Raw genomic sequence first — 15,458 nt, 5'->3', positions numbered from 1 at the left:
GACTTAGGAAAGCAGGATCCTAGCATGTGGGTATGTTACAACACACTTTAACTGTTTCCTGCGATTCAACTTCCTTTTCAACGAGTCTCTTTTTGTAGCTAGGGTCTAAACTCTTTCTTTTCTGGGGCAATAAATGTACAGTCAGTGACAGTGTTTGTTTCCAAGACGCTATCATCAAAATAAGATTTTTTAGCCTCTAAGACTAAAATTTAATCAATGTCAATTCAGATGTCGAGCCCGAAAAAAGGTTTGTAAAAAGTACAGTATAGAAAAGGCCTTCTTTTCAGCCTCTATGTTAGGCACCTTTTTGCATTTGGTATTTTTAATGAAGATTTCGTTCTTTTCGAATTATGGTATGTTATATTTTTAATTTTTAAATCCGCAATTTTGGATCGCAAAACGAGCGACAGCTTGCAAAACAAAGCAAATTCGCGACCATGGCCAGTCAAGCTTGGCAAAAGAATGCGGCAGCCTGCAAAACAAAACCACTTCAACCAGTAAGGCTTGCATTTTCTTTGTTTTAGATGACTCAGTTCGTAGCTTTTCCACACTGCATGGCGGCGCTTGTATATATGGCCGCGACTATAACTATATTGGCAGTAAGACACCGTATACAGTTTTATAGGTAAGCTTTCTTTTTAATTTCTTGCAGATAACAATAACCTAACTGATCGACTGGCGCTCATCAGTGAAATAGAGACGCTTACCAAGGTTGGTCGTCATCCAAATATCGTGAGTTTGGTTGGAGCATGCACGTTTGAAGGTATGACAAAGACCACAAAGAACATAGTTCGGGTAATATTCGAGAAAGAGACAATTAAATTAGTCATCTCGGACACATGAATACTGTATATTTTTTTCATAACCAGTGTAATAAAAAAAAAAATGGCTAAATGTTATGTGTGGTTTAGTGATTTTGTTGTTGCTGTTGTTGTTGTTGATTTTCTTTTAGTATCTTCCAGTTTTCGATTATTATTTTTTCGTTTTCGCTTTGGTGTAAATAACCAGTTTTAGCGATTTTGGGGTATTTTTAATAAAAATCCAACTGCACGATTTTGGAAATCAAAATTAATGAAGCGGAGTGTCGTCACATTTGACGACAACCTTCATGTGTAATAATCATGTATTATATAAGATAAGATACGTAGGGTAGAGAGGAGAAACAAACAGTAACAACACAATACAGGCGCATCTACGGACACCTCTAAGAGAAACTAGAATCTATAAACAATTAACTACCTTAATACAGAAGGGAGGTGAAGAGATAGAATTGAGTTTCCGTGGAGATCAACGTGTTATAGAGGTCAGAGATTACACAAGTTCTGTACATGTTTTCCTATGGACCTAAGTAAATTGTCTGTGATATGGATGTTTCAATACAGAGAGGTTCGAGTTAGTCTCCACCTCTACAATACAGACACCTCCCCAATTTGGCAGACACTCAGCGATTACCCCAAAGTGTCGCTAAGCTTGTTAAAGAGGTTTAATTATATCTCGTTTTGGATTTGAGTTACACAGTTGTGTCTAGGGAATGTGTAAGTCGGCGATAACAAAAATCATTTCTTGTAATGTCTAAGGAATCTTTTACATATATCCTTATTTTTCCAAAAACTACGCTTATTCCATTAGAGCCTTTGTGCGTTGTTGTTGAGTTTGTACCTGGTGGAAGTCTCGATAAAATACTGCGCAAGAGCCAGGTCCATAGATGTATGGGGGAAGAGCATCCGCCGTATGCTAACATATGGTCCAGACTGACAGAAAGGGAACTGTTACAAATTGCCTCAGATATCGCCAATGGAATGAAACACTTGGAAAGCAATCTGGCAAGTGATACTCGAATTTACTGATTACGTGGTTCTTCTCTAGATTTCAAAGCCGTGTACCGTGTCACTGTACAGACAAGATGTATTTAAACCAGTATTTAAATAAATACGTTGTCTGTAGCTAACCTAATATTAATAAAGCAAAAGTATAAGAGTGAGCTGGCATGCATTGCGCATTCGGGTTTGCAACCAGTGCACTAAAGAAGAGATGAGAAGGGCTGTTTTAACTTCATGAAACCGTCTGCCATTTAAGATAGTTCAATTGTGCTTTTAACTTGTTTAAAAGAATGTCTCGAACTTTTATGTTTTAGTTGTTTTATTGGCACACAATTATCACTTATATTTTACAGTGTGTTCATCGAGACCTGGCTGCTCGAAATATCCTTGTGGGTAAAGGGCTTATTGCAAAAGTGGCAGACTTTGGCATGGCACGAGATGTCTCAAAAGATGGCGAGTACATTAAAACCACGGAGGTACTTTAAATCCAAAAATTGAAAATACTATGGTAATGGCCGATCCTCCATAACTTTAAGGATATCCTCAAGTTTAATTAATTGTCAAGTTATAACGAGGCGCAATAATTTGACAGAGGGACTAAATACGGTGCAAATGATAATAACTGAGAACTGGTCAAAATTTTTATTGTCAGTCAAGAAATAACTTGTTTCATAACTTTTAGTCTAGATCTGCGATCTGCGATTTATACTGCTAGTAAAGAAATGGGCTGGAAATTTATTTAATAGATACGAAATCGCCGAAAAGTTAATTCATATCTGAGATTCTAGCACTTCATCCAGACCCGATATATTCAGAGCAATGTGCGAGCAAATTGTTGAAAACGCACTGATTTAACTCCTAGCATTTAACTCCAGCATTTAAGTCATTGAACTCCACTTAACCTGGTAAGAAAAAAAAGAAAATTGCTGACTGGCATACCTTCAAAAGAAATTTAGCCTGCGAACTGCAGACTTATACAATTGTACTAGTGAGGTTGAAAGCGAAGAAAAGAACTTCACTTGTGACCTTAGAGAATTGTGTACCACTCTGCGGATTTAATTTGCCACGTCTTATTCCAGTTTTGATTACTGAATTCGGCTTTTGCATGATAGCAAAATGATCAAGACTGAGGCAAATAACAGAAAACTTGGCCTTGATAATTCTCGCTACCATTTCCAGCCTCGTCGAATAATTGTTATTCAGGTTTCAGCAAGTTTACACCGTGCAATAATGCATTACTTACTGAATGAATGAGTCTTATCATGAAAACAAAACAAAAAAGACGTGGAGTTAATGAAAACAAATATTTTGTTAATTAGGGGAGAATTCCATGGCTGTGGATGCCAATCGAAGCTCTTCGAGGACGATTCACAACAATGTCTGACGTGTGAGTAATATATTTAGATAGCAGTGATGACAGGATAATACTAAAGCTATTCAAATTTAGTTTCCACATTAACATTTTTTCGCAGTATATAAAATATGAGCGGGAGATCTGTATGGGCATTTACAATGGCGAGCCGATAGGCGAATCATTGCAAACAGCCATACAGATCGGACGCGAATATTTCATTCTACTTGTGAAATGAAAACAATAAATTGAATGCAAAGTATTGCTATGCGATTCGGTAGAGATCTAATTAGATGAACAGGAGTTTATGTCAAAGATTAATTCTTTTGTTTGATTTGTATTGGGGTTTACAGTTGTGTACATGTGCTGGGATTGCTGGGATTACTGTGCTGGGATTGGTTTGCACCCTCATGAATAGTTAACGAATGTTACAATCAACGTTACCCTAGTGGAATCCGTGCCCCTCAGTGGGATTTGTGCTTAAAACTCATTTCCAATAACCGGCGCGTTCTGCTGATTAGTCCAGTCCCTGAACTCCCTCTTCCGCGCGCGCTATATAGGGGTTGAACCCAGGCACGCAAAGAGAGAGTCCAGGATAACTTGCATGCGCATGCGCTAGTTTTTCCCCCAAAATTGGGGGGGAAACCATATTTGGCAGCACTTTTGACAACGCGCGCGCACAGATGACGATTTCAACTACGCGACCGTGTACTAAAGCAGGGTCACCGGAATAACTTTAAAAAGCCAAGCTTTCCAGTCAATGTCTACTAACAGCTATCGGCCAAAACACAATTCGCTATCCGCTTACTATTCCCAGTATTTTGTAGCTGTCTATCGAATTGGGGTTGGATGCAATTTAGCAAAGAATTTTTTTCTTGCATTTATTCGCGCACTTGGTCGCGTACTATAATTCGTCATTTGAGCGAGCATTTTTAACCTAGCGCGCGCAGCATAAGCAAGTGACGCCACACTCCTCGCTTCTGATTGGTTCGTTCTGAGCATGCGCATGCAAGTTATCCTGGACTCACTCTTTCCTCGCGCGCCTGGGTTCAACCCCTATAAAGGGCGCGCGAAAGAGAGAGTTCAGGAACTGGACTATCTGCTGATTAGACGCCTATATATATCGAAATTCAGTTATTCTTCTCACGATGTTCTACAAGTGGAATAGGAAAATGCCCTTTCTGTGTACAAATGAATGCAAAATGTAAAACATCTTATTCATGGATTTATTCACGGCGTATTAATAATAATAATAATAATAATAATAATAATAATAATAATAATAATAAGAAGAAGAAGAAGAAGAAGAAGAAGAAGAAGAAGAAGAAGAAGAAGAACTTTATTTAAGTGTCTGGTCTTCTAGCTAGCCTTAAGCTTACTAATCGGGGTCACGGCGTGTAACAAAAATTTTGGTTTTACAATTCCAGGTGGTCTTTTGGAGTCCTTCTTTGGGAAATAGTCACCCTCGGTAAGTCAGAACTTGCGGGACCTTTCCATCGATTTTCGAAAGCAATTCATATGTTTAGCTATGTTGAAAAAGGGCATGTACTACTAGACCCATATAATGTGCTTCGAGTTCGTTAGTTTGGCCAATACGCAACGCTTCTATCCACTGGGATAACCAGATTGTTTTTTTAAAACGGCTTAAGCCAATCACAGGCTCGCTCATATAACGTACCGACAGCTAATCCTAAGAACTCTCGGCGACTTCACAAGTCAAAAGCCATAGCTTATAGTGCAACCCAAACCATGAAAGTATGTCCCCATTTGAATTTGACGCACACTAGTCATAAAACGCAATGTTTTCCTTTACTAAAACAAAAGAATGAACATATCCCCAAAACAACATTACCGTAATACCGTTGAATTTTTAATAATACCACCGCCTTATTTTAAGGTTTTTAAGGGTTTTAAGCCCCCTAATCAAACGAGGATGAGAGTTAACGAAAGTTCAAACTCTCGCTCCCGTTTGGCCTGAACCTCTTATCTACTCTCGTGAGCTCTTATCGACTTTGGACGTGCTCGATATATTTATGAGAGTCGATGAAAGTTTTCTCTAAGAATAGAAGAAAGCTCTGATAAGAGTCAACTCTCATCAACTCTCATCGTTACTTCCCGGGCTTTACGTTTTTATTGCTTTCTCTTGATACGCTACAGGTAAATTGCCATACAAAGGAGTAAAGGGACTTGTTGAACTTTACAGCAAGCTGAAAGAGGGAGTAAGACTGGAGAAACCTCTTCATTGCTCTGAAGAGCTGTAAGCTCTATTTGTATTTTAAACCTATTCGAATTTATAAATATAAATTAAAATTAGAGAATATTTAAATTTTCCCAGTTAAACTTTAAAAGCGTCCAAAAATTGTTTTATTGTTTGTGTTATCTTGCGAGCAGCGAGTGTGTCAGTTGGCCTTATGTAAGTACCTATAACCAAGCGATTGCAATGACAACAGCACGTATTGTTGGAAGACATTCTTGGTATTTAATTGTAATTCATTTATAATTACTTCGAAAACAAATACTGCCAAACTTTAAAAAAACACGGCCGAAAACTTCAAATCTGGTGTATTTGTTTATGTCTATGTTGACATAAATAGATAGACAAAATGAATAAACGAGTTAACATTAAAACAATTGTCGCTAGGCTTCTGTAGGAACCAGTTAGTTTCAAGAAGCTGATTGTTTACTAGTAAGTTTCCAGTAGTCAGGCTGTCATTTTACTATCTTTATTTTTTTGTTTTATGTTTTTTTTTGTGTGTGTGTGCGTGTTTGTTTGTTTTGTCTTTGTTTTTTCCTTTTTTTTTACTGGAATGTTCTATAGGTATAGCGTCATGACACGATGTTGGCAGAACTGCCCAGAGGAGCGCCCGACATTTAAAGAACTTCAGTTAATTCTTCACGACATTTTGCACATCAAAGCGGTGAGAAAATAAAAACACAAATAAACAATAGCCTTAATACTGCGTTTACACGTGTTGAGCTATTCACACTCAAAATGAAAAAAAAAAAACCCTGCCTACCTAAAAAGAAATAATCACATATTATTCTTATTCTTAGTCTTATTCTTAGTCTTATTTTTACTCTTATGCTTATTCTTATTCTTATTCTTATTCTTATTCTTATTCTTATTCTTATTCTTATTCTTATTCTTATTCTTATTCTTATTCTTATTTTTACTCTTATGCTTATTCTTATTCTTATTCTTATTCTTATTCTTATTCTTATTCTTATTCTTATTCTTATTCTTATTTTTACTCTTATGCTTATTCTTATTCTTATTCTTATTCTTATTCTTATTCTTATTCTTATTCTTATTCTTATTCTTATTCTTATTTTTACTCTTATGCTTATTCTTATTCTTATTCTTATTCTTATTTTTACTCTTATTCTTATTCTTATTCTTATTCTTATTCTTACTCTTATTCTTATTCTTATTCTTATTCTTATTCTTATTCTTATTTTTACTCTTATGCTTATTCTTATTCTTATTCTTATTCTTATTTTTACTCTTATTCTTATTCTTATTCTTATTCTTATTCTTATTCTTATTTTTACTCTTATTCTTATTCTTATTCTTATTCTTATTTTTACTCTTATTCTTATTCTTATTCTTATTCTTATTCTTATTCTTATTCTTATTTTTACTCTTATTCTTATTCTTATTCTTATTCTTATTCTTATTCTTATTTTTACTCTTATTCTTATTCTTATTCTTATTCTTATTTTTACTCTTATGCTTATTCTTATTCTTATTCTTATTCTTATTTTTACTCTTATTCTTATTCTTATTCTTATTCTTATTCTTATTTTTACTCTTATTCTTATTCTTATTCTTATTCTTATTCTTATTTTTACTCTTATTCTTATTCTTATTCTTATTCTTATTCTTATTCTTATTCTTATTTTTACTCTTATTCTTATTCTTATTCTTATTCTTATTCTTATTTTTACTCTTATTCTTATTCTTATTCTTATTCTTATTCTTATTTTTACTCTTATTCTTATTCTTATCTTTATTTTTACTCTTACTCTTATTCTTATTCTTATTCTTATTCTTATTCTTATTTTTACTCTTATGCTTATTCTTATTCTTATTCTTATTCTTATTTTTACTCTTATTCTTATTCTTATTCTTATTCTTATTCTTATTTTTACTCTTATTCTTATTCTTATCTTTATTTTTACTCTTATTCTTATTCTTATCTTTATTTTTACTCTTATTCTTATTCTTATCTTTATTTTTACTCTTATTCTTATTATTATTCTTATCCTTATTCTTATTAATTTGTAGATAATATCCAGGTTACTTTGCATATGATGTATTAAGTTAAGTACAATCTCTTTTAAAAAATATTGAAAATGTCCTGTCCATGACTGATTTAGCTTTCTGCTTGATTTTCAGAGAACTTACATCAATGTTCAATATTTCGAAGAACAGGCCATGCAAACGGCGAGAGGGCTTCCTAAGAAGATGCACTTTAAACCAGATCTAAAAACGTCAACATCCTACGACGAGAAACCTTTGAAATAGATGAAACTTCAGATTAAAAAAAAACTAAAAAATAATTATTAACTTAAATATCCAGGTCAAACAAGATGTTTTGTAGTCAAGCGTTCCTATAGCCTGTTACGCAAAAAAAACAACAACGACGACGACGACGACAACAAAGAAAAAAAAAAAAACACGCCAACAACGGAAACGGCAACAACAGCAACTGCTGCGTAGAAGGCTAGATGTTTTTCGAAGTAGTCTTTTTCTGGTTTGTTGCTAAAAGCTGATTAATTCACCAATTCGTTTTAAGTATATTAAATATGAGGTTATATGTGCTGTTATATGACAAAGTGAATATGTGGCTTATTGGTTACAGATTTCTACATTCACCTATGAGCATTATTTAGACTGAGTAACTTATCAGGCCAGGGTATAAAGTCCAAATTCACACGAGAGAACCCAATGCCGAGCCCCATTTTCAAAATAAATTATCCAAAAAACATTTTTACGAATTGTGAATATAAGCATTTACTGATTGGTTCTGCCATTGCTAATAACCGGAATTTTTTTTCATCCAGGTACATGAGCCTATATATACCCAATGGGGAGGGGGGCTTATAAGCGGGGGTGCTTATAATCTTTTCAGTAGAGATACAAATTACCATGCAACTTTCTCTTGTAAAAATTAATATATTGCTGGCTTGCAACCACGTGACAAAGCGGCCATGTTGGGGATTAAAACAATAAAATAAATTTACGCAAAATTTACATGATAAAAAAGTGAAATTCCCAGCGGAGGAAAGCGCTTTGTTCTTGTCCCCCAGCATGGCCGTCATGACGTCAGTTGCAAGCCAGCAATTATGGGCTGTAAAATGATTAGCTAGAATACGCCCTTTGCAGCTGGCATTAAGTCTCCAGCTTTAGCTGATAACATTTTTAATGGTCTAACATTAATTAGTAGAAACTCAGCTGTGTTCTATTGGAAATCCGCGAATCTGATTGGTTCTCCCACTGATTTCTATTCGCCGATAGAAAACAGTCGCGCGCTCGCGTAGCTCTTAAGCGGTAAATTTTCTTGATTTTTGTCGTCAAAGTGCACAATATTGTAGGTTTTGGACTTCAATCCTTTAGAGTTTCTACTAAAACAATTAGACTACTCGCCCTTTGTTTTCTATGAGCGATAGTCAACTCGGCTGCGCCTCGTTGACTATTTGCTCATAGAAAACTTGGGCTCGTAGTCTAATTGTTAAATAGAGTCGGTAACACCGCTAAGTTTAAGGTTTTTGAACATTCAAGGTGAATCGTGATGGTTTGGACATTCGCTTCAGTTTGCATCTATCGCATCTATACCAATGCTATTAATTGATTGCTTCTACTATAAATTTTGCATAGAATTTTATAATTTAAAAACTAATTAGTGTAACTTTTCGTTTTTGACGCATTTTTGTGTAAAGAATCGCGTTTTTTTGTTTCTGAAAACAAATTAAATATGAGGAATCAAACTTGTTAGCCTTCACAACTTTTTTGCCATGACGGCGCTTGTCTCGTTGGGTTATTTGCCACGTGACCTTGCGTGGTCTTGCGTGGCCGCTTCGCGGCTCGGTAAATATCCACCACTAGCCACCTCCATTTCGGTGACTAGTTGTTAATTATCCGGAAATTGTTGTCTTCCCTCGATCGCGACGGTGACGGCCTGTACATCACGCCACACTTTTTTTTTTCATCAGTAGTAGGATCATTAGAGTGTGTTGGTTGTGACTTGATGGCGTTGGAAGGTATATAGTAGGTGTTGATACCTTGGAATACTACGCGTGTGTTTTTGTAATCTATGGGCCGGGTTCTGTTCATCACTTGGCTTCTACAGTTTTAAACAGCAATGTTTTTTTTTTCACACAAGACACATTTCAGGTGTTTCATCCAGGCTATTTGCTGTCTTCCTATTCTGCCTTAAAGGTCAGTTCAGTAGCACATCTTGTTCGCAGGTGATGGCTGGAATCGAGATTTAAATATTGATCTGTGGGGGTAGGTTTCCGAAATGTAGTAGCTTTGGCAGATTCTTCGTCTTTAATCTATATATTGTGCTTTAATGTCGCTAATCTCGCTACAATCTTGCGTTTTTGTTTGTTCTTTATTCATTATCAGAATAGGCAACTCTTTCCCATTACCATCTTTTTACCTGATTTTTTTTGGTTGGGGAGAAGGCTTGGGGGAGGGGGTTGTACGGTTATGTGCGTACTAGTTTAAACTACATTTATATGTACATTTACATTTTTACCATGACATAGAAAATACAGTCAATCAAAATTCAGGAAAGCCGTCGTATATTTGACGGTATTCAACTCAACCTTCCCATCGTTCGCTGTAATTTTATTCTCGACGTTATTTAGTAAGCGTATTTTCTATGGCATGGCATAAAATAGTAACATAACACTTTCTCGTGGTATGCTATGAAATATCCCACTTGTCACTTGTATTTTCTTGGTATACGCACTCGCCTAAAGGCTCGTGTGTATACCGAGAAAATACAAGTGACTCGGGGATATTCCATAGTATAACACTCGAAAGCGTTGCATAACTAGTATGTATATGCATGAACTGTGACGACTAAAGCCTACAACAAACAAAATATTCAGGAGAATATATATTTATAGTTCTTCGTAGTAACTGAGTAAAAAATATATATTTCGGATTATTATATCTCTGAGATAGTACGCACGCTGTGATTTTTCAATTTTACGAGCCGTATTCTGCACTAGTACGGCCTGCGAAATTTGACTAAGAGTTCTTCTGATGCCGTATGCCTTTGCAAGTTGAAATGTCTCGGGAATACAATTTTAAAAACTTCCTACAACGTTCGCAGTCAGAGGAATAAAGCGAGGCCGAACAAAGGCGAAGCGAAGAAGGTCTACCGAACTTTAAACTCAATTTTTGTGATCTGTTGGAAGGAGGAAAACTTCCCTGATGCGGCAAACGTAGAGCAAACCGAGCAGGATTTAAATCAAGAACTTTAAAGTTTCACTAGTGCCGAGAAATCTGCAAACACGGTCAAGAAGACGAAAAGTGAATGGAAATTGTTAGAAAATTATTGTCAAGAGCAAACTGATGGAGCATTTGGTTTGCGGTTGTGTGCCGAAATATGTAGCGATCGAATTATCATAATTAGACTTACAGCTTCGAATAGCGCACGTTGTTGTTGTGTCCAAGTTTTAAAACAGAAGAATGAACCTTTCAAAAAGTTAAGTATAGTTTTCTTTTTACATTTTTACTCTTTATTCCCTGCGCCTGCCCTCCCTTTTTATGAACCCCACCAGAGCCTCTGCGGAGGAAAGAGTTACACGCTGGCTTCTTGTGTCGCTAGGTTGCAAAAAAAAAAAAAAATAGGTCTTTCTATTGTGTTTATAAACAGGATTTTTTTCCTTGCTTTCTTCCTCTTTCAAAAAAGCGTTTAGTATCGTGCCACTAAATGCATATCACTTTTATTAACGTGAACCGATTAATGTATGGTTTACCTGAAGGAAAATGTAGATCTAAAACTAAAAAAAAATGTCAAATTACTTCCCTTTTTGGGGACGGAAGAAAAGTCAGGGGATACATAACAAAATTACGGTATTGACTTAAGCTACTAAATATTGTTAGAAAAAAAGTACAGAATTAAGTGTTTATAACAAAGAAGTACAACGCTTAACAAATTCTGAACTATAGGCGCAACTGTTCTATTAAATCAATTGAAGCTTTAGTTCGGTTTCGTAATTGTAAAATTAAAGGTAAAACTCTTACGATATGCATAGTTAAAACGGCTTGGCATTCCAAGAAAACTACAACTCTTAAAGTTAACAGGATTTTTTCCAACCTTAATACAAATGACACGGAAACAAATCTCAATTGGCAAACAAATTTAAGTGCATCAGAAACAAGACCCGTGAATCTGGGTGGCGTCTGTCGTGGACATTAATAAGATCCAAGGTTCCGTCTCTGTTGCATCCCAGAAATGTATCCCTGTATTTCTTACTTTCAAACATCGAGTAACTACCGTGGCGCCATGGGATAAAACGTTCACTGTCCATTATATTAGGTTTCTCGTTATCCAGGGCAGGCTGAAGGGTAAACAAAGTTGAGAATATTAGTATGTGTATGGAAAATATGCATTAATGCTCTCACCCATGATTTCAAAACAAGCCAATCTTTTATCACTTTACAGACAATTTTTGGGGAACAATTCGTATTACGCAAATGAAGAAGAACTTCAAGCACCGGATGTGATGTGATCACCCTGAAGTATCACGTGTATTCCGAAGTTTGTTTATTCGAGAAAAAAAGAACTTAATCACAATACATAATGCACAATACTTGTATGACCATTTCACTCACTTTCGTTATAACGACGTACTTGTTTGCTTCTTCGCCTTCTATCACTGACAAATAGAACTCACTTTGTGTTTGCGACGCGTCATTTAAAGTCAGTAGTAAGGTGTGTGACGGCTGCGGGAACACCGTGCTGTTTAGCACATTTATCAAACCTTCGAATGTAAACAAAACTCATCAATGCTATTTGGGTATCTTATTTATTGACTTAAAAGACATTATACAAAGACGGGGTCCCATGTTGTTGCGATTGATTATCATGGAATGTCATTAATCATTAGATGAGGCCGAGCCTATTAATATAGAGTTTGAGTTCAGTCATGATGATTATGAGAAAATCAGTAAATTAATTATTTAAGCACACAAATGGTTCCCTAACTTTCATCGTTACCTTTCATAACGACCACTAAAAAAAGATAAAAAAATGGCTTATTAATGAGCTTTCGTTTGCATAAAATAAACTACAGTGCAACATTTTGCAGACACATTCAAGGTGCCGTTCGACATACTTTACATCGCGCCCGAGCCTTAACCAAAAATCAACATGTAGAAAGGAAGGTTTTACTAAAAAAAGAAAAAACAACAACAAACAAAGAATGCAAACAAGCCAAGCCAAGATAAGACAAAAGAATAACAAGACCAACCGAAAAAAAACTTTAATGAACCAGCGGATCAGATCGAGGCGGCCAGGGAGATTCGCCCACGTGTTGCAAGCCGTTTTCAGGAGGCTGCTTAGTTAATTACTTGTGTTAATGATAATGATAATGATAATCAATTTATATAGTGATAATGATAATGATAATCAATTTATATATTGTGTTGGTTGAAAGCAAAATTTCAAGCGGTTCCTTTTTCCTTCTAACACATTCACATTACTTAAACTTCTAGTTTCATTGAGTGGTCTCAATTCAGACCTGTCGTAGCACACAAGGAAGGTACTTACTAGACCTATCATCGTACGATCCAGAACATTTAATCCCTGGCCTGCCGACTATGACGTCCGGTTCTGATAACGTCATTAAGGAGTCTCCCTCATGACTAATCAGACTCCAAATACAAAAGTGGCCAGTTGATGGTAAACTGCCGGTCGTCTAAGAAAGAAAAAATACCCTGTAATTTTATTATTTGGATTAATGAAAGTATACGAATATCAGAGAATATAAACTAGCATTCGGCGGCATAAGTGGAATAATGAATTTAAAAAAAATAATAATAATTTGCATAATTTAGCCACATATCGACTGTTTTGACGTAATTCTTCGCTTTCTCCAGTTTTCTTAAGCAACGTTACATGCCATTAGTATTTTGCCTTGAATTTGTGTTAATTTTTGCTTTCTAGTTCTGACTATAAAAAAAAAAAATCCAATATGGCGGATCGAATGGCGGATCGAATGACGTCATAAACCAAAAAATGAGTCCCTTGTACGTAGTGAAACTTAAGGGATTTTTCCTCAGTGTAAATTAGTTTTGTTGTGCTTGTAGGAACAAGAAAGAAACAAGAGAGTTCCGCAAAATATGAAAAGAGAGAAAAATATAGAAACAAATAAACAAGCTAACAAAAGAACGAACGAACGAACGAACGGACAGAAAGAAAGAAAGAACAAACATAGTATTCACGCAGTATAAATGCCAAACTATGCGCTTATGAATTCAGAATTTTTTTGCGTATCCGTAGAAATGGTCACTGTTAAGTTTCTTTAACTCACCGGTGGCTTGCCATCGGGGTTATCCGACATATTGCGACGACAATATTTTAGGGTCTGGCGGGTATTACACAGGTTCGATGAAACCACTGCTGGCAAACAAGCTCTTAACAGCACCGCCGTGTTCTTTCCCTGGTGGCCAAAAAGCTTCAACATCTTACTTCTTTGTCAATTCTTTTCCCAAAGTTGCTTCTACCTCGCGATAGATTAGTCTGGAGTCCGGCTGAATGGGTGAAATAGTCCAAAGAGAAGCACATAATAATTAGGTAACTTTCCTTCAGTTACAACAAACGAATATAAACTTTTACCGAGACAAAAGTTACAACTAACAGCGTTCCAAGCATAAAATAAACTCGGTAACGTTAATAGTTGCAACAGCCGATCAGAAACGAAATCCGAAACGAAAACTAAACAAATAAATACATACAGTACCCACCTTGGTTAGCTCACGCACCAAACTTGCCTTAACGATGAAAACGAGCGTAGACAGACAATGGCTGAGAAACCGGACAGTTACTATCGCGGTATCGTCTACACTTCAACTGAACTTACTCCATAGAGCGCTTACTTATATATCCTAAAAAACGTGCTTAATAAATTCAGCCATTCGTTTACGTTTGTTAGAGGAAATAGCAGCCTAAAGCTGCTATCCACATAGATCATAACTACATAATGACCACTTGAAATGATGACTATCCGGCTTTTGTAAATTCTAACAAAAGCGAAACGTTGCTTAAAGGGCATCACGTTTGTTGTACCAAGTTTTTTGTTTTCCGTCGCGATATGCCCAAAGAAGCCTTCTCTTGAGAATTTTGGCATTCACTAGACTGAGTGAAATGATTGAATCTACGTTCTTGGAATACATCTTTATACTTGCATTCATGGTAAAGTTGCTTATTTGTAATGGAAACATTTACAGTTTAGAAAACAGGAAGACATAATAGAACCATTGTTAAGCGTGGGTGTGTGAACTCCACTCGTATGTTACTGAATTCAGTTTTGCTATATTAAGACGCGAGTGCTTTACTGGAAAACAGACCACTGATGAGGCCCTGTTAGGGTAGGTATATAATCTCCCGTCTCACTTTTAAAGCTTGACATGTCACAACTGAGAATGTGGCAAATCTCTGCCGGAATTTTCTTATTTCGTCTAAAAACGTACATGAGTAACAGAGCAGAAGTTTCTTAAATATTTTAATTTCTCAACCCATTAAAATAGACGTGAGTAACCTAAGTACACAGAGCAGGAGTTTCTCTGGTATTTTAACAAGGCAGTAGTTTTGTTTTAATGTCTTGACCAATTAAAACTGAGCAGAAGTTTCTTAGAACGTGACCCTGAACTAAGTGGACAACGGAGCAGGAGTTTCTCATACATTTTAAAAGAGCCTTTAAGACTAATTTAATTGTTTGACAGATTAAAACACGACGTGTCTAAATTTAGAACACAATTGTCGTGAGTAACCTAGGTGTCCTAGGTACACAGAGCAGAACTTTTTTGGATCGAACGCGCGCGGTCTTAGATTTCCGGACATCCGGAGTTTATTAGCTTTTACTGTATTCCCCTTGCTTGTAAAATAGTATTTCTCCCATCCTCGGAGACCCAGGGGCAGTTAGTGGGGGCGACGGGCAGCTTATCGGGACAACGGGATTTTCAGGCGAAAGTTTACAACATAGAGCGTAACAGCCCCTGGGCACTTTGTCTTACCGAACCAGTCCCAGAAGCGTTTGAACTC

The 15,458-nt window shown here is 36.1% G+C and overlaps 2 protein-coding genes across 5 annotated transcripts in view; one reads left to right on the top strand and one right to left on the bottom strand.

The window, feature by feature from the left end:
- LOC144633254 (fibroblast growth factor receptor 1-like) overlaps window positions 1-7,853 on the top strand; it is a 76,480-nt gene extending 68,627 nt beyond the window's left edge. For 2 of the 4 annotated variants that reach the window (XM_078492093.1, XM_078492091.1), the window contains exons 7-8: window positions 653-763; window positions 1,630-1,847. In XM_078492093.1, coding sequence (XP_078348219.1) covers window positions 653-763; window positions 1,630-1,847 — 329 coding nt within the window. Of the gene's footprint in view, window positions 1-652; window positions 764-1,629; window positions 1,848-2,173; window positions 2,297-3,139; window positions 3,208-4,598; window positions 4,640-5,328; window positions 5,429-5,989; window positions 6,090-7,570 lie in introns of those variants that run through there. The other 2 variants (XM_078492090.1, XR_013567017.1) reach the window with 2 other exon arrangements.
- Window positions 7,854-10,871: 3,018 nt separating this feature from the next.
- Window positions 10,872-14,273, bottom strand: LOC144633307 (uncharacterized). The gene is made up of 5 exons (XM_078492172.1): window positions 14,162-14,273; window positions 13,729-13,948; window positions 12,966-13,113; window positions 12,029-12,177; window positions 10,872-11,754 (listed from the first exon to the last, which is right to left on the bottom strand). Exons 2-5 carry the CDS (start codon window positions 13,879-13,881, stop codon window positions 11,539-11,541), a joined length of 666 nt encoding a protein of 221 aa, XP_078348298.1. The 5' UTR covers window positions 13,882-13,948; window positions 14,162-14,273; the 3' UTR covers window positions 10,872-11,538.
- Window positions 14,274-15,458: the final 1,185 nt, after the last annotated feature.

This window comes from Oculina patagonica, chromosome 12 (assembly GCF_052425735.1).
Source record: "Oculina patagonica isolate OP01 chromosome 12, crgOcupat, whole genome shotgun sequence".
NCBI lineage: Eukaryota > Metazoa > Cnidaria > Anthozoa > Scleractinia > Oculinidae > Oculina > Oculina patagonica.
The sequence above is the reverse complement of the archived record's forward strand: the minus strand, read 5'-3'. Positions and strand labels throughout refer to the sequence as shown.